General features: G+C 42.2%; 1 protein-coding gene across 1 annotated transcript in view; it reads left to right on the top strand.

Annotated features, from left to right (window-relative positions):
• SPIDR (scaffold protein involved in DNA repair) overlaps positions 1-27,464 on the top strand; it is a 490,431-nt gene that overhangs the window by 450,305 nt on the left and 12,662 nt on the right. Inside the window, exons 12-16 of the mRNA XM_045455385.1 lie at positions 6,030-6,117; positions 7,525-7,668; positions 7,761-7,820; positions 15,664-15,850; positions 16,795-16,947. Coding sequence (XP_045311341.1) covers positions 6,030-6,117; positions 7,525-7,668; positions 7,761-7,820; positions 15,664-15,850; positions 16,795-16,947 — 632 coding nt within the window. The remainder of the gene's footprint in view (positions 1-6,029; positions 6,118-7,524; positions 7,669-7,760; positions 7,821-15,663; positions 15,851-16,794; positions 16,948-27,464) is intronic.

Genomic DNA, 27,464 nt, shown 5'->3' with positions numbered 1-27,464 from the left:
TCCTGTGGATAAATGCCTAGTAGTGCAATTGCTGGGTCGTAGGGTAGTTCTATTTTTAGTTTTTTGAGGACCCTCCATACTGTTTTCCAGAGTGACTGCACCAGCTTGCATTCCCACCAACAATGCAAAAGAGATCCTCTTTCTCCGCATCCTCCTTGCCAACATCTGTTGTTGCCTGAGTTGTTAATGTTAGCCATACTGATAGGTGTAAGGTGGTATCTCATTGTGGTTTTGACTTGTATTTCCCTGATGATGAGTGATGTTGAGCATTTTCTCATGTGTCAGTTGGCCGTCTGGATGTCTTCCTTGGGGAAGTGTCTATTCATGTCTTTCGCCCATTTCTTCACTGGATGATTTGTTTTTTGGGTGTTGAGTTTGATAAGTTCTTTATAGATTTTTGGATACTAACCCTTTATCTGATATGTCATTTGCAAATATCTTCTCCCATTCTGTCAGTTGCCTTTTAGTTTTGCTGATTGTTTCCTTTGCTGTGTAGAAGCTTTTTATTTTGATGAGGTCCCAGTAGTTCATTTTTGCTTTTGTTTCCCTTTCCTCCGGAGACATGCTGAGTAAGAAGTTGCTGCGGGCAAGATCAAAGAGGTTTTTGCCTACTTTCTCCTCGAGGATTTTGATGACTTCCTGTCTTACATTGAGGTCTTTCATCCATTTTGAGTTTATTTTTGTGTCTGGTGTAAGAAAGTGGTCCAGGTTCATTCTTCTGCAGGTCGCTGTCCAGTTTTCCCAGCACCGCTTGCTGAAGAGACTGTCTTTATTCCATTGGATATTCTTTCCAGCTTTGTCAAAGATTAGTTGGCCATACGTTTGTGGGTCCTTTTCTGGGTTCTCTATTCTGTCCCATTGATCTGAGTGTCTGTTCTTGTGCCATGGTTACCACTGTTTTAACAGAGCCCCGGCTTTTTGGTTTTCAAAATAGATTATAAAAGTGTTGTATATGTTCTGTTAAAATTTCAAAGCATCCGAAAAGCATAAAAGTGAATATAGGATAAAAAAAAACAAGTGTTCTTTTATAAATCATTCCAGATATAAAATTTCATGTTTCCAAATTTTTTTAAATATGTGTAATAACTTACAAACAAAATTGGATTTATAACCCCACACATTGTTGGGATGTAAAATGGTGCAGTGCCAGCACTATGCACCACAGTTAGGTAGTTCCTCAAAAAGTTAAACACAGAATTACCATATGACCCAGCAAATTACTCCTAGGTTATCTGCGTAAGAGAATTGAAAACATGTGTTCATAGCAACAGTTTTCATAACAGCGGAGAAGTGGAAACAAACCAAATGTCCATGAACTGATGAATGGATAATAAAATGTCATTTATCCATACCATGGATTATTCAGCCAAAAGAGGAATATAGTACTGACACATGCTATAACATGGATGAACCTTAAAAACATGATGCTGAGTAAAAGAAGCCAGACACAAAAGACCACATTTAATATTATTCCATTTATATACAATGTCCATAAAAACAGCAAGTAGATCTGTAGCAAGAGTGACTGCTGATGGGCACAGCACATGGTGTACCTGGGATGGTATTGGCCTGAGGAAACATTCTGGAAGTAGACAGTGGTGAAAGTTCCATAAGTCTACGAATACACTAAAAACCATGCACTGTACACTTTCAAAGGATGAATTTTTTGGTATGTGACATATCTCAGTTTTAAAAATTAGATTTAAGGGCACTTGGGAGGCTCAGTTGGTTAAGCGTCTGACTCTTTTTTTTTTTTTTTTTTTTTTTTCAACGTTTATTTATTTTTGGGACAGAGAGAGACAGAGCATGAACGGGGGAGGGGCAGAGAGAGAGGGAGACACAGAATCGGAAACAGGCTCCAGGCTCTGAGCCATCAGCCCAGAGCCTGACGCGGGGCTCGAACTCACGGACCGCGAGATCGTGACCTGGCTGAAGTCGGATGCTTAACCGACTGCGCCACCCAGGCGCCCCAAGCGTCTGACTCTTGATTTCAGCTCAGGTCATGATCAGGTTCATGGGATCAAGCCCTGAGTTGGGCTCTGCACTGACAGCATGCAGCCTGCTTGGGATTCTTTTCTCTCTTTCTCTCTCTGCCCCTCTCCCACCCACAAGCACGCAGTGTGCACACGCTAAATAAATACATAAACCAACAGTTTAAAAACTAAATTGAAAAATAAAATAAAAATTGTGTTCTGCTGTAAAGAATTTGGGATGCTCCTATTATATCACATCTCACATAGAAGGGAGTATAACTCTTTCCATGAGCTGTCAACAATCCTCAGCCAAAATACTAGGTACTCATTTTCATGGTAAATATAACTTTTTTATGAAAAATGAGTATACATATATATATATATATATATATATATATATACACATGGATGTATATATATAACAAAATACAATTTTAACCATTTTAAGTGTGCATTTTGGTAAATATAATTTTAATATGTGCGTATATCTTGATGTCTTCCCATTTAAATACTACCCTGTTGCTATAAATAAAATATAGCTATGGAAGCTTTCTAGTTTTCTGAGATGTGACCCAAATTTTTCTGCAGATTCACTTTATGCAATCTATAAATTAAGATATATCCTAAGAAATTTATTCTGGCAAAATGATGTTTTCAGATTTTTTTTCAGATTTTTTTTACCATAAACTGGATGACTTTTTCTGTATGTCCTTTTCCCCCTCTATTTTAATTAAACATATATTTTACAAACTTTAAAAAAAATGAAAATATAAACTTTTGGTGGCATCTACCCATCAGATAATTTGTTTGTTGTTTTAAACATATTTTAAAGGGATGGCTTTTTAGAAAGAATGAGTTTCCTATGCAACAAAGTGAAACCTGATACAAAAATGAATAGGAAGGACTGAAGTGAGAAGAACAATACACTGTAACTGTGCCAAAAGTTAGCTTCAGCACAAAGTCTGTCCCAATCAGAGGCTGGAGTCATTTAGAGGGATGTGCATGCTGCCTGAGACGAAAGCTCTAGTTCACAGAGCCATCTGAATCATATCTATTTTTCAAAACAGTAGAGAAGCTGATTTTTTATAAGACTGTTTTTTATTTAATGCATTAAAGTATAAATGTGTAACCAGTCCAAACTTTTAAAATTAGCCACTAGCATCCTCTAAATAAGTAAGCGTCATTAAATTGAAATAGAACTTTTCTAAGGCTATATTCATAGTATAGCACTTGTCAAAGAAAATTCCAAGGGAACACTGCTTCCAAAAAGGACTTCATGGTTATAAATTGAAGAAACTTCCATTTGTCCAGATCTTACATGTATCTTTTACACCAGGTTTTCCAGAGTCTCCCACTCCAGTGTGTCTGGCTAAGCCACAGGTAGGCTGCATGCGACAACCCTAACCCACCATAGAACCCTGTCTTCTTGGAGTTTGTGGACTCCACACGACAGAAACTCTAAAAATTTAGGAAAATCAATAAACACTTGGTCACTCTCTGGAAAGTGTTATTTTCCTGTTCTGTATAAAGAATCATCTTTTCATCATACCTTTAATTTGACTCTGTTCCTTCACAAAGAAGGTCACTCTGGGGTTAAAATCTTGTCTTCAACTGGGAAATTTTTGAACAGAAAACAGCATAGAAGTTAATAGCCTAAGGGCGCTTGGATGGCCTAGTCGGTTAAGTGCCTGACTCTTGATCTAGGCTCAAGATCTTGAGGTCGTGAGATCCAGCCCTACGTAGGGTTCAATGTGGAGCCTGCTTGGAATTCTCTCTCTCTCTCTCTCTCTCTCTCTCTCTCTCTCTCTCTCTCGCCCCTACCCCCCTCAAAAAATAAATAAATAAACTTTAAAAAAAAGAAGCTAATAGCCTAAACAATTAGCAATATGAATAATTACAAGAGCATCAGATGCCCAGCGTGTTGAGTACTTATTCTGAGCATAGAAACCCTAGTAGATGCTGTACTCGCAGTATGTTTTTCACCCCTTGCAGTAACACAACAGGTGTGTACTGATCTCTCCCAACTTTACAGAAGAGGAGACGGAAGGTGCAGGAACCTTTCTTAAGGTTTCACAGTATATAAAATGCAGAACTAGAACAAGAGACAGGTCTTGTTGCAAGGCCCATGCTGTACCCACTCCGTCGTAAACGAGGGGCTTGAGCAAAGTCTTAGCTTTGCCTTTGAAATGTAGTCAGGTCTAAGGTGAGAAATGGGCATATTTATTTATGTAGAAAATTACTGTTTGCCCGCCAACCTTGCATGTCTCCAGACTGCAAATAGGAAATGAGCATATCAAATGTGTTAGGTCTGATTTCTGCAGTGAAGTATGTAGGTGTTTGTGATAGCTGGGTGTCAGTTCCTCATCCGCCAAGTCTCTTGGCCACTTTGTCTGGGCTGGCACTTCTCTGCAACCAGGACAAATTGATGCCCACCCACCGGGGAGCTCACATCAGACAGTGAGAGGACGTCAGAGGAACATGAGTCAGGTGGCATGCTCCGGGAAAAGAAAGGAGCCAAGCCAGGAGCAGGAAGTTCTGGACACGTGGCAGACAGAGAGCAAGAGGCAAGTCCGTGTCCCGTGTCCTTCCTGCCACCCCACCCACCCCCGGGAGAGACATCATGGGCCCACCCCATTCCTTAGTCTTGGGGAAGGGCAGTGAGAGGTCAAACGAGCTCACCTCTGCCCCTTCCCTGACAGCTTTTCCTGACCTTAGGCAGCCCTGGGTCCCCCAGCCCTGTCCATCACTCACACAGACAGCTGCAACACGGGACTTCTCAGAATTAATCAAGAGAGGGAGAGAGTAGATTTGCACTAGGCAATCCCTTTTTACCACGTGTTACCCACATTTTGCTTATTTGTTTGCTTGATTTTGACCCCAAACCTAAAAATTCACAGGAATGCTCTTGAGCTTGGTGTTTGTCACAGGCCATGCCCTACGATTCTATTGAAATTAATTTGAGGAACCCAAAGGGGGTGGGGAGGTGCTTGTGTCGTCTAGTGCAAGCTAAGACCCTCATCTTCAGGTTCTGAGTCGTTCAGTTTTGTTAGCTGCTAGATCCTAAGCGCCTAAAACTTGCTGTTAAACATTGAAAGAAATAAGAATATATAGATATTTACTCACACATGCATTCTATCTTGTTGAGAGAGCAAAATCTAAGAAGGTTTTGTGAGATGTGTGTGTATGTGCACACGTGCATGCATACCAACTAAAACGGGGGGGGGGGGTTAGTGTGATAAAATGTAAATAACATAAATTTTCCACCTTAACCATTAGTAGTGTCATTGAGTACATTCACACTGTTCAACATCCATCACACCCCTCCAGCTCTAGAATGTTTCCATCTTCCCAAACTAAAACTCCATGACCATTCAACACTAACCGCCTGTTTCCCACCCCCTCAGCCCTTAGCAACCATCATTCCACTTTCTGTTTGTACAAGTTTGATTGCTCTAGGAACCTCATGAGTGGAATCATATAATACTTGTCCTTGTACGTCTGGCTATCCTTTTTGCTTTAGATAGCTTATTGACAATTTTTCTTCTTATGAGTACTACATACCTATTTTGGAAACAGATAGGAAACACATAAAAGCCAAAGGAAGAAAGTGTTACTTCTAAGCTGCACTCAGATAACCACTAAAATCATTTGTGTATCTTTCAGTACCTTTTCTTTTGGCTTATTACATGTAGGTATGTGCATAGATACATACATAGAGAAAGACATTATGGTTTGGTGCCTGCTTTTCCATTAGCAAGGTATCAGAAACATTTCCCATTTTCTTAAACACTTCTATGTAACCACTTCTATGGCTGTACAATACTTGACTGGGGAGCTGTATCACAATGTAATGGACAAACTCCTTCCTGTTCTTGCGCGATTTCAAAGGCCTGTTTGTCTGTGTGACAGTGTCTTCCCCATCCGAATCAGCACACATCCTGAATGGTGTCTCCTTGGCATTAGGGATAGTACCTGTTGAGCAAAACTGCACATGCCCAGATCATGAACAGGCACTTGAGTGATGAATACCATCAACAGCATCTTTTTTTTTCCCAGGACAGCAGGGCTTTTCAGCTTGATTGACACCATGTGGCCTCCAGCCATGCCTCTGAAAGCACCTGGCCGTGGCCAAGACCACGAAGAGGTAAGCCAGCATCTGAGGGGCTTCCCCTGACTGACACCTGCACCATGCCAGGTGCTGAGTCAGGCCCCACCCACAGTTCACATCCCCGAGAAGCCGAGGTCCAGTGACTATCAGCCAGGAGGACAGAGATTCACTCTAGTTCACCTCAGTCTGAAGTCCAGCCTCTGGCTGCTTTCTTTGCTATGCCACACTCCATTCTTCTTGAGGTTAATTTATGACGATGTCTTAAAACCACAACCACTGCATGCCATTGTAACAATTAGGGTCTTAGCCTCGTACTAAATAAGACACAGGGTGTTTTCCCCTCTGCCTCCCAGATACTGTTAGAACCAACATTCAGTTACCAATTAGAGCACAAACTCATATAATGTGGTAAATAAAGCCCATGGTATTGGTACAACTACCCGGTTAGCCAGGGATTTCCCTTCTACTGCATCAAATTGTTTATGGTAGTTGCTCACAGGTAGTAAAACTGCTTAAAATGTGTCCCTTCTTCACCGTCCTCAAATATATCCACCAGACTGGCCAGCGGCTGCTTTGGGCCATAGGTCTGAAAGCTGAAAACTGGGGGCTGTCTTGTTTGTGTGGTAGCTGAGTTCCTAGCAGACTGCTAAGACTATAACTCTGTACTGTGCTAGACCAGTAAACAGTTGTCAACAATACCCATTTTTTTTAAAAGGGAAGAAGTGTACTTATTTTTTTATTTTTAATGTGTATTCATTTTTTGAGAGAGAGAGAGAGAGAGAGAGAGCATAAGTGGGGCAGGGGCAGAGAGGGGTGGGGGAACACAGAATGTGAAGCAGGCTCCAGGCTCTGAGCTGTCAGTACGGAGCCCGATGCAGGGCTCGAGATCATGACCTGAGCTGAAGTCAGACACTTAACGGACTGAGCCACCCAGGCGCTCAAAGAGGAAGAAGTTTCTAAATGGTGTTTTCAGATATACTCTGAAGAATGGTTTGTTTTTGTTTTTGTTATTTAATTTTTTTAAGTTTATTTATTTACTTAGAGAGAGAGAGAGCTCGGGAGGGGCAGAGAGGGGGAGAGAGAGAATCCCAAGCAGGCTCCACATTACCAGCGTGGAACCTGATCCAGGGCTCGAACTCACAAACCATGAGATCGTGACCTGAGCCAAAATCTAGAGTCAGATGCTTAACCACCTGAGCCACCCAGGTACTCCTGAAGAATTTTTGTTTTTAATGAAATCTTGAATCCGTAGTAAATTCAAAAAGTGTAAAAGTTCTTATGTTTGTTCCCAGAGATGAACAACATACCAATTTCTTATATAACCTTCCAGGGAGATAGAATGCATCTGTGAATAAATACCTATATATTAAAGAGTAGATTTTAATAATGTATTTGAATCTTTACCAGCACACTTATGTTTGCCTTTGCCTTCATTTTAAGCAGGTAGAAACTCGTGTGCCTCCTCCTAGCTTCTGTTACATCCTCTCTGCTCATCCAAGTGTGGGACAGATTGATGTCATAGAAGAAGACCGCATTTCTAAGCTTTACCAACCTCCAGTTACCCGCTTCTTAAGAGAAATTCTTCAGGTATCGTCTGTGTTTCTAATAGGGTCTTTAACTACTTTTACTGTATGTGTGTGTTTTGTGTCATGCTCTAATCATTTTCAATGCCTTTCCAGACCGATGACCACAGTACACGTTGCAGTTTCTATGCCAGAGTGATTTATCAAAGATCACAGGTAATCGATCCCTCTCCCTCTCTTTCCGATAAGGTGTTAAAAAGTTTACTAAAGGATAAGCTCTCGTAGAAATTAACGGAGAGCTAAAATGGAAAAGCGTTTTTAAAATCCAGTCATGCGTGCTCCTAGCCCAGGCAGCAGTATATCCATTTCTTGTGCAGGTGCAGCCTGCCAGCCAGTGTGGTATGTCCTGGGTGTGAAACAGCCTGGGCAGAGCCTCCTGAGAAGGTCTCAGCCCCGCACTGTGCATTCCTTTCTGGCACACATGCAGGTCATAGGAAGGGGGTAAAAGGAGGACTGTCAGGACTGAGCTCGGCCCCTGCCAGAACTGTCCAAGAGCTCTGAGTTAGCGACAGGTGAAGGAAGCCCTGTGGCCCCTGGGAGGCTTTGGCAGTCCTGGGGAGATGCTCATTTGCTGCCTTGCCACTCAACAAATCAGCTAGGAGCAGAAAAGGGAAAGAGATGTTTTTGGTAAGCGGAACACCTGCCGTAAGTTCTGCCAGAAAAAAAAACCTCTGCTGGACCTTAACTCAGAGAGGAACATCCATGCAAATCTGTCACCGGAGGAATACAGACCATCCCATTGTTCAATCCTCGTTTTCCTTTTCTCCGTTCACTTCTTAATCATTTGACAGTGAATTGGTACCCCTCCTGAGGAATAAGAGAGTGACCGACATCAGTCATTCACAGTGCTTCCTATGAGCCACCCAGTATTTGGCCCCACAGGCAGGGCGACAGGCCCTCACTACATCCAGGTACCTGAGGTGCCTCTTACCTTCCAACCCTGAAGCAAACCGAAGGCTGACTGCAAACTCCCCCACCCACCGTCTGCAGGACACTTAGTATGTTAAGACACGCTTGGCACCTGGCACATTGCCTATTATTCTAACACACATTCCAGGTCGTATGACTGTGTCATAGGCAGTGGTTGACTGTGCAGCTGCCATTTACTCTGCAGATAGACTGCTGTCCTCGGGGGCAATATAGCACACGTTGGTGCCCGTAGAGGCTAACCTGCCCACAGCCCCAACTGACAGCAGCGGTGGGAAGTAAAGAGAGCAGGTGTCCGATATACCATAGCTAAGTCTCACTGCTAGCCCCAGTGGACAGAGAGAGACAAACTACAGGTTGTCTGCCTCACTGCATGAAGGAGCCTTGCCTTCTGGCCAATTGAGAACACTGATACCCTCCTGTCCTGAGTCTTCTGCCAAGAAATAGGCTTCCATTAGCACAGGTGCAGCCCGCCAGCAAGTGTGGGTTTCAGTGGGAGTATGTACCGAAGGATTGGTAGTACTTAGGTGACAGGGGCTTGGAACCCAAAGGAACAGATTCCTCAATGCGTTGTAATTCTCTGTACCTCCTGTGTTCTGCTTTTGTGGGGCAGAGAATCACCAGAAACCAACTTCCTCGGGGAGGAATTGAAATAAGCGAGGTCCTGGGGCCACAGTGTGGCCCAGCCAGTCGCCTGTACATTACAGTGCTGGTTGACTTTAAGAAGGGCACTAGGAGTCACTGCCAGAACCTGAGTTTTTCAAGAAGATTCTATTGTATCTCCATTATACAAATGGCCAAGTCATGCAGGTGAAAAAGATATTTACCTTTTTTTTAATGATTTTATCTTTAAGTAATCTCTACCCCTAACTTAGGCTCAGACTTACAACCCTGAGATCAAGAGTTGCATGCTCTACCCAACTTAGCCAGCCAGGTGCCCCCTTGACTTGTATTTTGAATAAAATTATTCTAACCTTTTAGATTAATAGTAATTATAGATTCATGTAGGCTGCAAAGAAATAGTGTCCTCCCATGTAGCCTGCCCTGTACTAACTTCTCATACCCAGAGTAGCCACCATTTAACACCCTAACCAAGAAAGTGACATCAGCCACTAATCTGGTGTCATCTTCATAATTAGGTCATTTCATGATAGTTACACAAATGAGACCACGCCATATATATCAGTGATGTCTCCTAGGCCAGCTGCACAAAGTACCAAAAGCTGGATCGCTGAAAACAACAGAAATATATCATTTCACACTTCTGGAGGCTAAAAGTCTGAAATCAAGGAAGGTATCAGCAGGGCCATGCTCTCTGTGACGGCTTCAGGGAAAATCTCCTTGCCTCTTCCAGCTTCTGGGGTTTGCTGGCAATCCTTGGCGCATACACGCATCACCCCAGGCACATGGCCATCTGTGTCTTCACATGGCCTTCCCTCTGTGCCTATCAGAATCCAAATTTCCTTTTCTTTTAAGGACACCAGTCATATTGGACGAGGGCCTGCTGAAATGATCCCCTCTTAACTTGGTTACATTTATAAAGACTTTAGTTTCAAATTAGATCACATTCTGACATACTAGAGTTAGGACTTCAACCGATCTTTTTGGAGGGACACAATTCAACCTGTAACAGCTCCTTTGGGAGCTATTTGGTTGGGATTATTTTTCCCCAATTAATAAAATTCTCTAGAGATTCATCCAGAGAACTAATAATGTTGAACATCTTTTCATGTGTTTATTTGCCATCTGTATAACTTCTTTGATGAAATGTCTATACGTGTCTTTTGCCTATTTTCTGTTTGGATTATTTGTTTACTGCTGAATTTTTATTTATTTTTTCAATATGGCATTTTCTTTTATATTTATATTTTTATTTTTTATATTTTGGTTAGATAACATACACTGCAGTATTGGTTTCAGAAGTAGAATTCAGTGATTCATCACTTACATATAATACCCAGTGCTCATCACAAGTGCAGTCCTTAATGCCCATTACCCATTTAGCCCATCTCCCACCCATGTCCCTCCATCACTCCTCAGTTTGTTCTCTCGTTAGGAGTCTCTTGTGGTATGTTTCCCTTTCTTCTCTTCCCGTCCCTCCTTTTCATATGTTCATCTGTTTTGTTTCTTAAATTCCGAATATAACTGCTGAATCTTTTAAGTTCTTTATATAATCTCTATACAAAGCCTTTGTCAGATATGTGATTTGCCAATATTTCTCAGGGTCTATAATCTGTGTTTTCATCCTTTCAACAGGGGTTTTGCAGAGCAGACTTTTTCAGTTTTATGTGGTCAAATGTATTAACTTTCCCTCTTATGGATCATGCCTTTGTCATTAAGTCTAAGACAAGTCAAGTCTCTGCCTAGTCTTAGGTCCCAAAGTTTATCTTTTTTTTTTTAAATGTTTACTTATTTTTAAGAGACAGAGAGCACGCGCTCAGCGCGCGCACACACGCAAACACACACACACACACACTCACACACACACACGTGAATGGGGGAGGGGCAGAGGCAGAGAGACAAAAAGAATCCCAAGCAGGCTTCTCACTGTCAGCACAGAGCCCAGGATGGGGCTGGATCTCATGAACTGTGAGATCATGACCTGAGCCCAAATCAAGAGTCAGATGAGCAACTGACTGAGCTACCCAGGTGCCCCCCAAATTTATGCTTTATGTTCTTTTCCAGAAGATTTATAATTTTACATTTGAGTATGCTGCATTTTTGAGTTGGTTTTTAATAAAGTGTGTAGTTTAGGTCAAAGTTCATTTTTTTTTTTGCCTAGAGATGTCCAGTGTTCCAGCATTATTTGTTGATAGGTTGTCCTTCCTCCATTGAATTGCTTTTGCAACTTTGTCAAAAATTAATGGGGCATTTTTGTGTGGAAGAGATCTTTTTTTGTTGTTGTTGTTCTTAAGTAGGCTTCACACCCAGCATGGAACCCAACACGGGGCTTGAACTCACAACCGTGAGATCAAGACTTGACTGAGATCAGGAGTCGAACACTTAACTGTCTGAGCCACCCAGGCGCCCCAGAAGAGATCCATTTTTAATAAAATTTTAGTAATAATAATGGTAGTACAGCTTTCAATTAGTTGGTTATTTGTGTCTTTTTACAGAGGATATTATTTGTTACTGATTTTATTCATAACCCCAATGGTAACAATAAATTGATAGTTAATTTCAAAGGAAGTTAGACCATTTTGGCTCATCAAGAAATTAAAAAAGAGACAGTAAGCCAAATCCAGGGTATTTACAAAGAGTATCTGAAATCTTTGAATGCTGTCAGAAGAACTCCCAACTATAGATAATCTTATAGAAATCTTTGCCCTTCCTGAGATATCTACCATTTTTTAAAATGTGATTTTGCTAGTTGTTCCCCTAAAATCATTTATAATTCCATGGTCCAATACAGGATCTTGCATTGCACTTAGCTGTCATGTTTCTTTCCTCTTCAAATAGAACGTTTCTGCATCTTTGCTTATTTTTTAGGACCTTAACATTTTTGAAGAATAGAGATCAGTTACTTAGCATATCTCTCCCTTTGGATTTGCCTCATGTTAGCTCATGACTAGATTCAAGCTATGCATTTTTTGTCAGGAATACCACATAAAAATACTGTCTTCGTATCAGAAAGCACACAGCTGATTTGTCCCAGTGCTGTAATATTTTATCAGTTGATTACAATGGTGTTATCTAAGATGCTCAAAATCACTCATCATCAGGGAAGTACAAATCAGGACTACCATGAGATACCACCTCACACCTATCAAAATGGCTAAGAGTAACAACACAGGAAACAACAGGTGTTGGCAAGGATGTGGAGAAAGGGGAACCCTTTTGCACTGTTGGTGGGTGTGCAAACTGGTGAACTCTGGAGAACAGTGTGGAGGCTCCTCAAAAAGTTAAAAGTAGAACTACCCTACAATCCAGCAATTGCACTACTAGGTATTTATCCAAAGGATACAAAAATACAGATTTGAAGGGGCACATGCACCCCGATGTTTATAGCAGCATTATCAACAATAGCCAAATTATGAAAATAGCCCAATATCCACTGACTAATGAATGGATAAAGAAGAGGTGATTGATATATGTAATATTAGTTGTGAAAAAGAAAGCTTCCTATTTGCAATGGCATGGATGGAGCTAGTGAGTATTGTGCTAAGTGAAATAAGTCAGAGAAAGACAAAGACCATATGATTTCACTCATATATGAAACTTAAGAAACAAAACAAATGAGCAAAGGGGGAAAAAAAGAGAGAGGCAAACCAGAAAACAGACTCTTAACTATAGAGAACAAATAGGGTTGCTAGAGGGGAGGTGGACAGGGAATGGGCTTAATGGGTGATGGGTGTTAAGGAGGGCACTTTGATGATCACTGGGTGTTATATAGAAGTGATGAACCACTAAATTCTACACCTGAAACTAATAACATACACTGTATGTTAACTAACTGGAATTTAAAGAAAAACTTTTGAAAAAAAAATATGGTGTTTTCTAGTTTTCTCCACTCTAAAGTTAGTAACTATCTGATCCATATAAAGGAAGATATTTGGGTGGGACATGGGTGGGAAGATATTTGTATGTAGGAAGATACATTGAGACTATGTAAATATCCTATTTTCATCAAACTTTTACTCACTCATTTTAATATCCATATGATTCTTGGCCTGAATTATTACTCTGATAGTGACCTAATGGTAGTTTTCTAACTCTAGCTTACCTTCTATATTTATTAGTTGCATTCAGCTATACTTAGGAGCTTTTTATTTCCTTGATTTAATTATGTATTCACTTACTTATATCAGTATGGACCAGTGAATTCAGTTTTTATTCAATGAGTTATAATCTTACTGTTGTTTATTTGGATGTTCAAATTCACCAGATTCAGGCTGGCTCATATGCCCTTTGGGCATGTTCCTGTATCCTTTTAAGTACTTGCTTGCTGTCTGACACAATAAGATGTTTCAGACTCACCTTGTGCTTTCTCTGCTCTGGAAACAGCCATCTCTTCAAGGAGCCCTGGTTGATTTTAATGGAAAACAGCATTTAAACAAAGGTCTGGTAACTAGATGGGCTCATTGCCACTGGCATGTTATTGCCTTCAGACCCTCTCAGTGAACAGAACAAGGAAGTATTACATGTGTAAACCTATGCACACATACACATAAATCTGTATTTCTTTCCATCTCTCCATCTATATCTGAAATCTTAATTTTACACCAATATCTCCAACTGTAGATCATTACCACAGAATTGACTTTAGGTTTTCCCCATTTCCATATTTATAACTCCCTTATCTAATAGTGAGAAACCTGGCTCTCCTTTTCCTCCATATAATTTACTCTAATTTCCTATGTGTAATCAGCATTTCAACCATGTGAGCTCCCCTTGACCCAAACCCACAGCTCCTACCATGCAAGTCACTTTCTCTGCCCATTCCTGTCAACCAGCCAAATGGAATCCTCAAACTGACCGTGCCATCAATCCACGCAAGCAACACCAACTGAACCTCAAGCCAGCCAGGTTGTCATGGTCCAGCCCTACTGACTACAAGGGTCTTCCCAGGCAAATCCTTGGCCTCATTGGATCTACTAAATCCTAAACTCTGACCAAGGGTAAAGGGCAGAGTACCACTATAATGAACTTTAAAAGACATTACAACTTTTGCAGATGAAAGAAAATTATAGGGGTGCCTGGGTGACTCAGTTAGGCGTCTGAGTCTTGATTTCGGCTCAGGTCACAATCTCACAGTTGGTGAGTTGGAGCCCCATATTGGGCTCTGTACTGACAGTGCAGAGCCTGCTTGGGATTCTCTCTCTCCCCTTCTCTCTCTGTCCTCTGGCTCTCTCTCTCTCTCTCTCTCTCTCTCTCTGAAAAATAAATGAACTTAAAAAAAAAGAAAATTATTATCAGGTCCAATTGTTTGCTAGTGACCAAGACACGTAGATTCTATTATATACTTGAAAGAATAAAAAAGAAAAAGAAAAATTGTTGCAGATACAACAGTTATTTTATATCTGCTTTATACCACGGCCCTATGCAAAGTCTGAGGGCAGTAATAAATATTCCTGTCTTAGTCAGTTTGGGCTGCTATGGATTAAGCAGCAGCAGTTCATTTCTCACAGGTCTGAGTTCAAATTGCTAACATGGTCAGGTTCTCAGTGAGGCCCCTCCTGTTGATTTACAAAAGGATATGTCTTTGCATCCTCGCAATGTGGAAGGCAGGAGAGGAGACAAACTGCCTCATGTGTTACAAGGACCCTGATTCCACCATCGAGGTGACACCCTCATGACCTAATTACCTCCTGAATACCGCACCTACCATTACGATCACACTGGAGGTCAGGAATTCAACTTATGAATTGAGGATGTGGGAGTGGATGTGAACATTCAGTTTATAACAATCTCTGATCCCTAGGAAACCTACGTCTAACAGGAGAGAAGAATGTGGATGGACTAAATATAAGACAGTGTGGTAATTCACATTCTGAGTATGGGAACATGAGATCTGGACAAAAAGAGCAGTGAAATCTCCCTGAGTAGGTCAAGGACAATACATTAGTGCCAAGGAAGGGCAGACTGTATCCCAGCAAAGGAGCCCTTTAAACAAGTACAGGGTTGGGGTTCCCAGGGCTCAGCCGTGTCAGTCAGGTTGGATTGTTTGCTAGTGACCAAGACACGCAGACTCTATTGCATATTTGAAAACATTTGTGGGAATGATATCTAAAATAGTGTTGTCATAATCATCTAACATTATTGCTTTTAAAAGTTTGGATATTAGGGGCGCCTGGGTGGCTCTGTCGGTTTAGCGTTCAAATTCGGCTCAGGTCATAACCTCACAGTTCGTGAGTCCGAGCCCCACATCGGACTCACTGCTGTCAGCCTGTCGGCTCACTTCGGATCCTCCGTCCCCTCTCTCTCTGCCCCTCCCTTGCTTATGCTCTCTCTCTCAAAAAATAAATTAAAAACATTAATTTTCTTTTAAGTCTTGGACGTTAGAATAGCTATTAAAGTTAATAGACTTGACTGTGTCTTTGAATTGTAACTAAATGATTTGCTTCTTCCGCAGCAAAGGGAGATTTGGCTGATGGTGACTGATGTCACCCTGCAGATGCAGGATGAGAATAACTCTGGCCTCCCCAAAACTGTACCAGTCTGTGTGGCCCCCTCATGTGTGCTGAGCCAGGAAGTCATGGAAGCGCTCGCCGAGGCTACCCCTCACAGCTTCCTCTTCAGGGACACTCTCCGAGCCCAGGGTATGCTTTCTTCTTCCCAGTTTTGACCCAGCAGACACTGATAGATGCCACAGAATGGCATTGTGGCTTGTCAGTGCCTCTGACTTACTTGGAACTGCGTCCCTTCATGAAGCCAACTGCGGACGTGGCGTGTGGAGTGGAAGAGACCCGTGGTACCAGCCTGGGGCTTCAAATGACCCCTGTCATGGCCACCTGGACAGAACTAGAACGCTTGCAGTGCTGACACCTCCTGTGAAAGATGCCGTTGGTCACTCAAAGATGGTCTCTTGGTGGCACACTTTACAGGTGCAAAAGCCACCTGAAGCCATTGCCTGAAACATCACTTTTTAAAACAAACAAATGCCTGGAACATTATAAATATATGCTTAGATCAATCAGCTCTTTTTTTTTTTTTTTTTTTTTTTTTTCTCTCAACGTTTATTTATTTTGGGACAGAGAGAGACAGAGCATGAACGGGGGAGGGGCAGAGAGAGAGGGAGACACAGAGTCGGAAACAGGCTCCAGGCTCCGAGCCATCAGCCCAGAGCCCGATGCGGGGCTCGAACTCACGGACCGCGAGATCGTGACCTGGCTGAAGTCGGACGCTCAACCGACTGCGCCACCCAGGCGCCCCACAATCAGCTCTTTTTTTCCAGGAATCAGATTAGAATCCTGCCTAAACTACATATTTTTTATTTGATTGAGGTGTAATTTGCATACCACAAAATTCACCTTTCCAAATTGAATTCGAATCTCGTATTCGTGTGCTTTTCCAGCTTAGCACTGGTGGCTTTAGGACTTCCTTTCTGCACAGTGCATGTGTCGTGGGACACAGGGGAGGGGCCGCAAAACTGCGCCCTCTGCCCACACAGCCTGTAGGAGGCTGGCAAAGGACACTGTCCTCACTGGGAGGAAACTCACTTTCTCTTCAGTGCTTCCATAATCCGAAGTGTCTCTGTCGGCAGGTCGGATGGTTTGTGTTGAACGAAGTGTCCTTTTGCTTCAAAAGCCCCTTCTGGGTATGGCCTCCAGTGCTCCCTCCTGTGAACTGAACAGCCCTGTGAAGCTCAAGGAACTGGATGCCGTCACCCAGGTCAACTCCATTTGTAGCGTTCAAGGTGGGTAGTCAAGTCAATCCTGGTGGAAATGGAAATGGTATTTCATTTTGTTAAATAGCATACTTCATATTCGTTTCCTCATTCATTAAGCAAGTATTTACTGTTGTCTCACATGTTCCAGACTTTGGTACATAAGGAACAAAATCAGAAGAGGTTCTTGCCTCTTCGACTCACAGTCTATATAGAAAGACATCAGTCAGCTATGCACACGATCAGACTTGGAACTGCAGCGTTCAGAGTGCTCCAGGTACTGATTGCTGGGACCTCACGTTGTTAGGGAGGTCACTGTAGCTGCCCCAAGGACAGGAGCTTTGTGCTGCAATCTGAAGCAGGAAGTAGCTAAGTAGGTGAAGGAGCAGAGGCAGGAAGAATGTCTGGAGGGAAAAAACCAGGACACGTTAAGGCTGCTGACAGGGCAGTGTCAGGGAGCACCAGAGTTTGGAAGGGGGCCGGAAAGGCATCTGGATGGAGGGGAGGACTGGAGACTAGGCTGAGAGGCCAACCACTGCCCGAGTGGGTGGCCCTGGCAGGAGTGTGCTCTGTCATTGACAGGAGGGTGATCCAGTGTTTGTCTCTGCAGAGCAGAGTGGAAGGGCCAGGGCCTTGGGGAAGAGCCAGTGGGAGGGCAAGCAGCAGTCCCAAGGCATGAGATAAGGGAAGAGGCGAAGTAAACATGGGAGAGGGTTTAGTTGGGGGAAACTGACAGGTTGGGTAGTGAATTCAGTACAGAGGAAGCAAGGCACAGATGAAGGCTGGGAACATACCTGATGACGTCTGAGATCCCGGTTTAGGCCGCAAGGTGATAGTGGAGCTGTTGAAGGGAATCGGACATGGCAGAAGAGGCCAGCTTTGAGAGCACGATTTTAGCTGTGTCTTGACGAGTTTAGATGTTTTGATCCATCTGAAAAGACATTTCAGTAGCTGATTGGATATGTGAGTCTGGGGCTCAACATAGCATTACTATTCTCCTTTTTAACTTTTTAAATTTTTTAGTGAAAAAAGTAGTGCCTGTCCAGTGGAACTAGTGAAAGATGAATGAAGAGAAAGAGAAATTATTTCCTACTGTGCACCTGCCATGCTGCACTCTGTACACACAGGAGCACATGCGTTTGCCCCCTTCGGAGGGAGTGTGTGCGACTGCACGACTTTGTAAAACACATTATCCTGGCGCTTGCTTTCCTCACGTAGGACTCTAGCAGGGATGTCCATCCAGATGGGTAGATAAAGATCTAACTCAAGATATTAATTGTTGCATAATATTCCCTTCTATGAATAAACTGTCTCTCCACTGATGGACGTCAAACATGTTCCCCTGTTTTAGCAATTATAAACAAGGCTGAAATAAACACGCTTTACATCAATCCCTACTGATTTCTTTGCAGGAAGATTTCAGGGTCTTAGGGTTCGTGTATTTTTTAAACAACTTTACTGAGGTATAACTTACATCACTACAATTCATTCATTTAAAATGTTTTAGTGTGTTCACAGATATGCAACTGTCACTACAATCTAATTTAAAACATTGTTGGGGCACCTGGCTGGCTCAGTCGGTAGAGCATGTAACTCCTGATCTCCAGGTTGTAAGTTTGAGACCCATATTTAAAAAAAAAAAAAAAAAAAAAAGGCACTGTCATCATTCCAAAATAAACCTTATGCCCATTGTCAGTGCCATTATGCTCTCCCACCCCAGCCACTTCCCCTCGTCTTAGGAAAACACTGATCTACTTTCCGTCTTTATAGGTTTGCTTTTTCTGGATGTTTCACATACACAAAGTCATACGTTGTATGGTCTTTCATGATTGGCTTCTTTCATTTGGCATAATGTTTTCAAAGTTATCCATGATGTACTATGGGGTCAGCGCTTTCTTTCTTTTTATGACTGAATGTTTCATTGTATGGAGGCACCACATCTTGTTTTTTCCATTCATCAGTTGATGGACATTGGGTCATTTCCACTTTCTGGCTACTGTAAGTAGTGCCGCTATGAATATTTATGGACAAGTTTTTTGTTTGAACCCGTTTTCGAATTTTGGGTATGTACTAGGAATGGAATTGCTGGGTCATATGGGAAACCCTGTGCTTAGCCTTTTTGAGGAAATGCAAAAGTGTTTTCCAAAGTGGCCACACAATTGGCTTGTGTATTCTTAATATTAAAAGATATTAAGTTAATTTCCAAAAAATATACAGAAATTCGTATTTCCAAAAGGCCTTCTAAGAGGACCTGTTCCCACCCGCCTTGCCCATCATAAGATTCCTGAGTCTTTTTATAATTTTTATAAACAGCAAAAATCTCTGATCCCGTTGTTGCTCTAATTCCCATTCTCCTGCCTGCTTGTGAGGTTGAGCACTTATTCATTGTGTTCAGGCGATTTGGATCTTCTCTTCTGTGCATTTTCTTTCAGTGTGAAGGCCAAAACATAACTAAAGTTGTGATTCAAAGTGAGAAATGAGAGCCGTATAGCCTGGTGGTCCCGAAGAAAGCAGACTCTTCCATTTTGTCACCTAACACAGGGCTAATAGAATCCACCTGAAAGCATTGTTGAGGGTTAAACGAGATAATGCACATGAGGCTTTGGGGGCTTGGGGTGCTCACCGACTAGTGGAGAGGGATGACCGCCCCTGACAAGGAGGGCTGGATGAGAGCAAAAGCCCATGAGGCAGTGGGTGGGTGGCCTTGGGACCGTCAGGATTTGTCAGGCAGAGTTGGGGAAGGCCTTCCAGACAGATGAAGGCCGTATAGAAAACCCACGGAGATGCCAAGGGCAGTTGTAAAAGCTTTCTGTGCTGGAGGAGTCAGGGACCTCTCGGGATGGAGCTGTTCCAGTCTCATTCTGCTATTCCCAGTCATGCCAGCCACGGAGGCTGTGTGATCGGTTGTCTTAAATGAAGCAATTCTGTGAGCGCTGTAGATAGACGGTGGTACAGGGCCAGGGTTGGTTGCCGGCAGGCTGTTTGGAAGCATGCGGGTGAGGAAGGGCTGGGAGTCTGCGGAGGCTGACTGGGCTGTTGGGGCATCTGAGCGCTGGCTGCGTTGGGCCCCTGGGCACACAGGCTGTGAGGACCGTGCACGCTGCAGATGTGTGCCCCGGAGCAGATAGATGCGCTGCGCATTTGTCCTCGTCACTGTGCCCACGGCGTGCTACCGCTTGCACATCTCCTCCACCTCCAGAGGCCCCCCTTGCACCTTCATTCTCTCCAGCGGTTGCTCCTGTTCTCCCACCCCTCACCTCTCTCAGAGCCCGGGATTGGTCCGGGGCCCAGAGGAGAGAGAAGGGTGTGGGAGCGGTGTTCTCTGCCCCACATTTGAGGGGAACCACCATGCACCCACACTGCTCAAGCTGCTCAGGACCCTGTTGTGGTAAGACCGTAAGAATTGCTACCGCCTGTAGCACCGTTGCAGCTAGAACCGCGGTATGGAAGTGAGCAGACATGGGGCCGGGGGTTTCCTTGCTCTGTTCCTGATCTTAAGGGGAAAGCATCTACTTAGTCAACCAGCTGTAGGGGTTTTGTTTATTTGTCATTCTTTCTGTAAAGATAGTATCTCTTTATTCCATACTTTGCGAGAAAAAATATTAGCTCTTTTGTGCTTCTTTCGCTCCACTCTTCCTTGCCACCTGCCTACAGTCGTTTCTGTACTTTATAGTATAAAGATTGGTGATATTCTCTTCTATAACCATAATTAAGCCTTGAACACTGTCTACAGATTGATTTTTTTTTAGATTTTCAAAGGTGAAAATCAATAAATGGTATTTTTAGTGTTATGATTATATAAATATTTTTCACTGAATAGGAAAATAGTATACTGTACTTCTGTTTCCTTGTTTGTTTGGGGTTTTTTTTTTGTTTGTTTCTTTAATTTACATACAAGTTAGTTAGCATATAGCACAACAATGATTTCAGGAGTAGATTCCTTAGTGCCCCTTCCCCATTTAGCCCATCCCCCCTCCCACAACCCCTCCAGTAACCCTCAGTTTGTTCTCCATATTTATGAGTCTCTTCTCTTTTGTCCCCCTCCCTGTTTTTATATTATTTTTGTTTCCCTTCCTTTATGTTCATCTCTTTGTCTCTTAAAGTCCTCGTATGAGGGGCACCTGGGTGGCGCAGTCGGTTGGGCGTCCGACTTCAGCCAGGTCACGATCTCGCGGTCCGTGAGTTCGAGCCCCGCGTCAGGCTCTGGGCTGATGGCTCAGAGCCTGGAGCCTGTTTCCGATTCTGTGTCTCCCTCTCTCTCTGCCCCTCCCCTGTTCATGCTCTGTTTCTCTCTCTCCCAAAAATAAATAAACGTTGGAAAAAAATTAAAAAAAAAAAAAAAAAGTCCTCGTATGAGTGAAGTCATATGATATTTGTCTTTTTCTCACTGAGTAATTTTGCTTAGCATAATACCCTCTAATTCCATCCACGGAGTTGCAAATGGCAAGATTTCATTCTTTTTGATTGCCGAGTAACACTCCATTGTATGTGTATATATATATATATATATATATATATATATATATATATACCACATCTTTATCCATTCATCTGTTGATGGACATTGGGTCTCTTTCCATACTTTGGGTATTGTTAATGGCGCTGCTATAAACATTGGGGTGCATGAGTCCCTTCAAAACAGCACACCTGTATCCCGTGGATAAATGCCTAGTAGTGCGATTGCTGGGTCGTAGGGTAGTTCTATTTTTAATTTTTTGAGGAACCTCCATCCTTTTTTCCAGAGTGGCTGCACCAGTTTGCATTCCCACCAGCAGTTCAAAAGAGATCCTCTTTCTCCACATCCTCGCCAACATGTGTTGTTGCCTGACTTGTTAATGTTAGCCATTCTACGGGTGTGAGGTGGTATCTCATTGTGGTTTTGATTTGTATTTCTCTGATGATGAATGATGATTTTTCATGTGTCGGCCATCTGGATGTCTTCTTTGGAGAAGTGTCTATTCATGTCTTTTGCCCATTTCTTCACTGGATTATTTGTTTTTTGAGTGTTGAGTTTGAAAAGTTCTTTATAGATTTTGTACTAACCCTTATCTGATATGTCATTTGCCAATATCTTCTCCCATTACATTTGTTGCCTTTTAGTTTTGCCGATTGTTTCCTTCTCTGTGCAGAAGTTTTTATGTTGATGAGGTCCCAATAGTTCAATTTTGTTTTTGTTTCCCTTGACTCTGGAGACATGTTGAGTAAGAAGTTGCTGTGGCCAAAGTCAAAGAGGTTTTTGCCTGCTTTCTCCTCTCAGATTTTGATGGCTTCCTGTCTTAAGTTTAGGTCTTTCATCCATTTTGAGTTTATTTTTGTGTGTGGTGTAAGAAAGTGGTCCAGGTTCATTTTTCTGCACGTCACTGTCCAGTTTTCCCCGCACCGTTTGCTGAAGAGACTGTCTTTATTCCGCTGGATATTCTTTCCTGCTTTGTCAAAGATTAGTTGGCCATACGTTTATGGGTCCATTTCTGGGTTCTCTATTCTGTTCCATTGATCTGAGTGCCTTTTCTTGTGCCAGTATCATACCGTCTTGATGATTACAACTTTGTAATACATCTTGAAGTCCGGGATTGTGATGCCTCCAGCTTTGTTTTTTTCTTTCTTTTCTTTTCTTTCTGGTTCCATACAAATTTTAAGATTGTTTGTTCTAGTTCTGTGAAGAATGCTGATAGGGATTTTTTGATGGGGTTTGCCTCATGGAATTTTATATTGACTTTCATTTTCCTTGCATTGCCTGTACCACACTTTTTTTTTTTCAAATCTCCAAACATTATGACAAATCATTGGAGTTATCCTTTTCCTTTATAATTTCCCTCCTAGAGCTTTCTCCCCCACCAAGACAGTCTTAACTATTTGCTTAACTACTGTCCTAGGACTCCCTCATATTAATCATTTAAGTTTGAGTCACTGTTTCCTACATATGACTTCTTTATTGGTTTCTTCCACCTGTAGGTTTTTGTAGGTGTTCTTTACCAAGTTAAGGAAGATCTTCTCTATTCCTGGATTGCTGAGAGTTTTTATCATGGCTGGGTGTCGGATATTGCCAGGTTATTTTTCTACATCTTTTGATAATGACCATATGATTTTTCTTCTTTAGTCCATTAATATGACAGATTACATTAATTGATTTTTTAAAATATTGAACCAGCCTTGTATACCTGGAATAAATCCCACGTTTGGTTATGGTATATATTTTTTTATATAGATTAGATTTGCTAACATTTTGTTAAGGACTTTGCATTTATGTTCATGAGAGGTGTTATTCTGTATTTTTCTTTCATGTAATGTCTTTATCTGGTTTTATTTTAGGGTAATGCTGTCTTCATAGAATGAGTTTAGGAAATATTCCTTCTGCTTCTATTTTCTGAAGAGATTGTAGAGGATTGGTATGATTTCTTACTTACAAGTTTGGTAGAATTTGCCTGTGAACCTTCTGGTCCTGGTATTTTCTGTTTTGGAAGATTATGAATTATTTATTCAACTTCTTTAATAGAGATTAGCTTATTCAGATCATCTGTTTCCTCTCGTGTGAGTTTTGATAGACTGTGTATTTCAAGGAATTGATCCATTTCACGTAATTTAGCAAATTTGGGGGGTGGGTAGAGTTGTTCATAACATTATTTTATTATCCTTTTACTGTCCATGGGATCAGTAATGATGGCCCCTCTTTCATTTCTGATAAAATTAATTTGTTTCTTCTGTCTCTGGTACTGTTGATTAGACTGTTAGAAGTTTATCAGATAATTTTTATTAATCTTTTGAAGGGATCAAATTTGGGTTTCTTGAATTTCTCTTCTTGATTTTGTGTTTTTAATTGTATTGATCTCTCTTCTAATTTTCATTATTGCTTATATTCCCTTTGCTTTGGTTGTAATTTGCTTCTCTTTTTATTTTTCCTAAGATGAAAGCTATATATTAGATATTTTCTTATATATGCATAGAGTGCTATAAATTTCTCTCTAAGCACTGGTTTTGCTACATCCCACAAGTTTTGATATGTTTTAGTTTTCATTTAGTTGAAAATATTTTGAAACTTCTCTTGAGATTTCTTCTTTGACCCATGTGTTAGTTAGAAGTGTATTGTTTAATCTCCAGTTATTTGGGGGTTTTCAGCTATCTTTCTGTTATTGACTTCTGTTTAATTCCGTTGTGGTCTAAGAACATACTTAGTATGATTTCTTTCCTTTTTTGAGAGAGAGAGCACATGAGCAGGAGAGGAGACAGAGGAATAGAGAGAGAATCCTAAGCAGGCTCCACGCTCAGCCTAGAGCCCAACGTGGGGCTCAATCCCACGACCCTGGGATCATGACCCAAGCTGAAATCAATAGTTAGACACCCAACTGACTGAGCCACCCAGGTCCCCCTGATTTCTATATGATTTCTATACTTTTAAATGTGTTTCATGCCCCACTTTGTGGTCTGTCTTGATGGATATTCCATGTGAGCTTGAGAAGAATGTTTATTCTGCTGTCATTGGATTGAGTATTCTATAAATGTCAATTAGATCCAATTGATTGATGATGCTGTTCAGTTCAGCTGTCTTTATGATTGTCTGCCTTTGGACCTTTCAGTCATTGATAGAAGGGTATTGAAGTCTTGAAGAATAATAAATAAAATATAATAGTGGGTTTCTTTATCTCTCCTTGAAGTTTTATCAGTTTACTTCACATATTTTCACAGTCTGTTGTTAGGTGCATTCACATTAAGAATTGTTATGTCTTCTTGGCGAATTGACCCCTTTATCATTATTTAATGCCTTTTCTGTCTTCTCTCTAATAATTCTCCTGGATCTGAAGTCTGCTCTGTCTAAAATTAATATACCTATTTTAACTTATTAGTGTTAGCAGGGTATATCTTTCTTCTATAATTTTACTTTAATCTCTATGTGTCTTTATAGTTGAAGTAGACAACAGAGTTAGCTCATGTTTTTTTGTCCACTCTGACAGTCTCTTTTAATTTATGTTTTTAGACCATTCACATATGAAGTGAATATTTATATAATTGGATTCATATCTATCATATTTATAATTGTTTTCTATTCAGGGAACTTGTCTTCCACCCTCCTGCTTTATCTCATTTTATTGTTTTATTTTTTTATTTTTTTAACGTTAGAGTGCGAGCTGGGGAGAGGGGCAGAGGGAGAGTGACAGGGGATCTTAAGCAGGCTTCATGCTCAGTGGGAAGCCCGATGCGGGGCTCAACATAGTGGCTCAGTCCCATGACCCTGGGATCATGACCTGAGCCAAAATCAAGCTGCTCAATGAACTGAGCCATCAGGCACCCCTGCATTTTCTCGTTTTATTTATTTATTTATTTATTTATTTATTTATTTATTTTTTTAACGTTTATTTACTTTTGAGACAGAGAGAGACAGAGCATGAACGGGGGAGGGTCAGAGAGAGGGAGACACAGAATCTGAAACAGGCTCCAGGCTCTGAGCTGTCAGCACAGAGCCCGACGCGGGGCTCGAACTCACGGACCATGAGATCATGACCTGAGCCGAAGTCGGCCGCTTAACCAACTGAGCCACCCAGGTGCCCCTGCATTTTCTCATTTTAATTGAGTATTTTATGACTCCATTTTCTCCTCTTTCTCAGCATATTGATTACACTTTTCTTAACACTCTTTTTTTTTTAATGTTTATTTATTTATTTTGAGAGAGACAGAGACAGTGGGGGGGGGGGAAAGGGCAGAGAGATAGGAGAGAGAGAATACCAAGCAGGCTCTGAGCTGACAGCACAGTGCAGAGGGGTTGATCTCACAGATCTCAGCTCATGACCTGAGCTGAAATCAAGAGTTGGATGCTTAACTGACTGAGCCATCCAGGCGCTTGCTTTTTTTTTTTTTTTTTTTTTTTAACATTCCTTAGTGGTTGCCCTAGATACTGCAATATATATTTATAACTAACCAAGTCCACTTTGAAATAACACTATCCTGCTTCAAGGGTAGTACAGGTATCTTGTAAGGATATTCTCAATTCCTCTCTCCCATTCCTTAGAACATTGCTGACATTCACTTATCCATAAGGTATAATCACTGAATACATTGTTGTTATTAATGACCTAAGCAAACTATTATGTTTTACATTAATTTTTATTATTCCTTCTCTGATGCTCTTCCTTTAGTTTATGTAGATCCAGTTTCTGACTTTTATCCTTTTCTTCACATGCCACCACTTTAATGTAGAGTTCCCTGTGGATCTCTATCTGAAGGTATCCTGCAGGCCTCTGGGTGGGTCAGGTGGATATGTAAACACTGTTATCACAGAGCTGCCAGATCCCCTGATAAGAACCAGTTAACTAGGGATTTAGAAAAAACAAAACCCCAGCTGCAAAATAGCAAAGATTGGCCCAGTCTCCCATGCAGGAACAGCCCAGGTAAGGTAGAGGCTGGGGCGGTGAACAGATCCCACTGATGGACAAAGGGCCACAGAGCTTCCCTGCTTTCCAGCCAGCTGTGGACTTGTCCAGATCTGACTCCAATCAAAGCCACACAAGCCTAGAGTCCTTACTACTCAGTGAGGTAACAATAGTAGACACCCCTTTCTCCGTAACTCAGCCTTGCTCTACTCTGCCCTTCCCTGTCCTGGAAAGTCCAGTGATGGCTTGTCCAAAGAGAGCTCCAAGCAGGCTCTTTCACCATCTGCAGGAGGTCAGTGCTGGGAGGTGGACAGCTCTCTGCAGCAGCTAAATCAGGTGGGCATCAGGGTCTCCAACAGTGGTGTGGACCTTGCAGAACATCGAGCATTTTCCCCGAGTAGAGCTTGAACAAAGTCAGAGTATGGCCCTGTGAGCTAGTCCTTCACTGAGAACAAACATCTCCACCTGCACAAGTGCTCCATCTGTCTGCTCGAGTCCTCCATCTGCTCGAGTGCTCCAACTGTAGGAGTGTTCCACATGCACGAGCGCTCTATCTGCATGAATCCTCCACCAGCACGAGTGCTCCACCTGCACGAGTGCTCCATCTACTCGAGTGCGCCATCTTCTCAAGTGTTCCACCTGCACGAGTGCTCCATCTGCTCAAGTGCCCCATCTATCTGCTAGAGTCCTCCATCTGCTCGAGTGCTCCACTAGCACGAGTGCTCCATCTGCGCAAGTGCTCCATCTATCTGCACGGGTGCTCCATCTGCTTGAGTGCTCCATCTGCACAAGTGCTGCATCTATCTGCATGAGTGCTCCATCTGCACAAGTGCTCTACCTGCACAAGCGCTCCATCTACTGTAGTGCTCCATCTGCTCGAGTGTTCCATCTGCACGAGTGCTCCACCTGCACAAGTGCTCCATCTGCTTGAGTCCTCCATCTGCTCGAGTGCTCCATTTGCACGAGTGCTCCATCTGCTCAATCCTCCACCTGCACGAGTGCTCCATCTGCATGAGTCCTCCATCTGCGCAAGAGCTCCATCTGTGTGAGTGCTCCACATGCACAAGCGCTCCATCTGCACAAATCCTCCATCTGTGTGAGTGCTCCACCTGCACGAGTGCTCCATCTGCTTGAGTCCTCCACCTGCGGGAGTGCTCCATCTGCTCAAGTGTTCCTGGAAAATGGAGC

Source organism: Leopardus geoffroyi, chromosome C3 (genome assembly GCF_018350155.1).
Source record: "Leopardus geoffroyi isolate Oge1 chromosome C3, O.geoffroyi_Oge1_pat1.0, whole genome shotgun sequence".
In the NCBI taxonomy this organism is placed as follows: Eukaryota; Metazoa; Chordata; class Mammalia; order Carnivora; family Felidae; genus Leopardus; species Leopardus geoffroyi.
The sequence above is the reverse complement of the archived record's forward strand: the minus strand, read 5'-3'. Positions and strand labels throughout refer to the sequence as shown.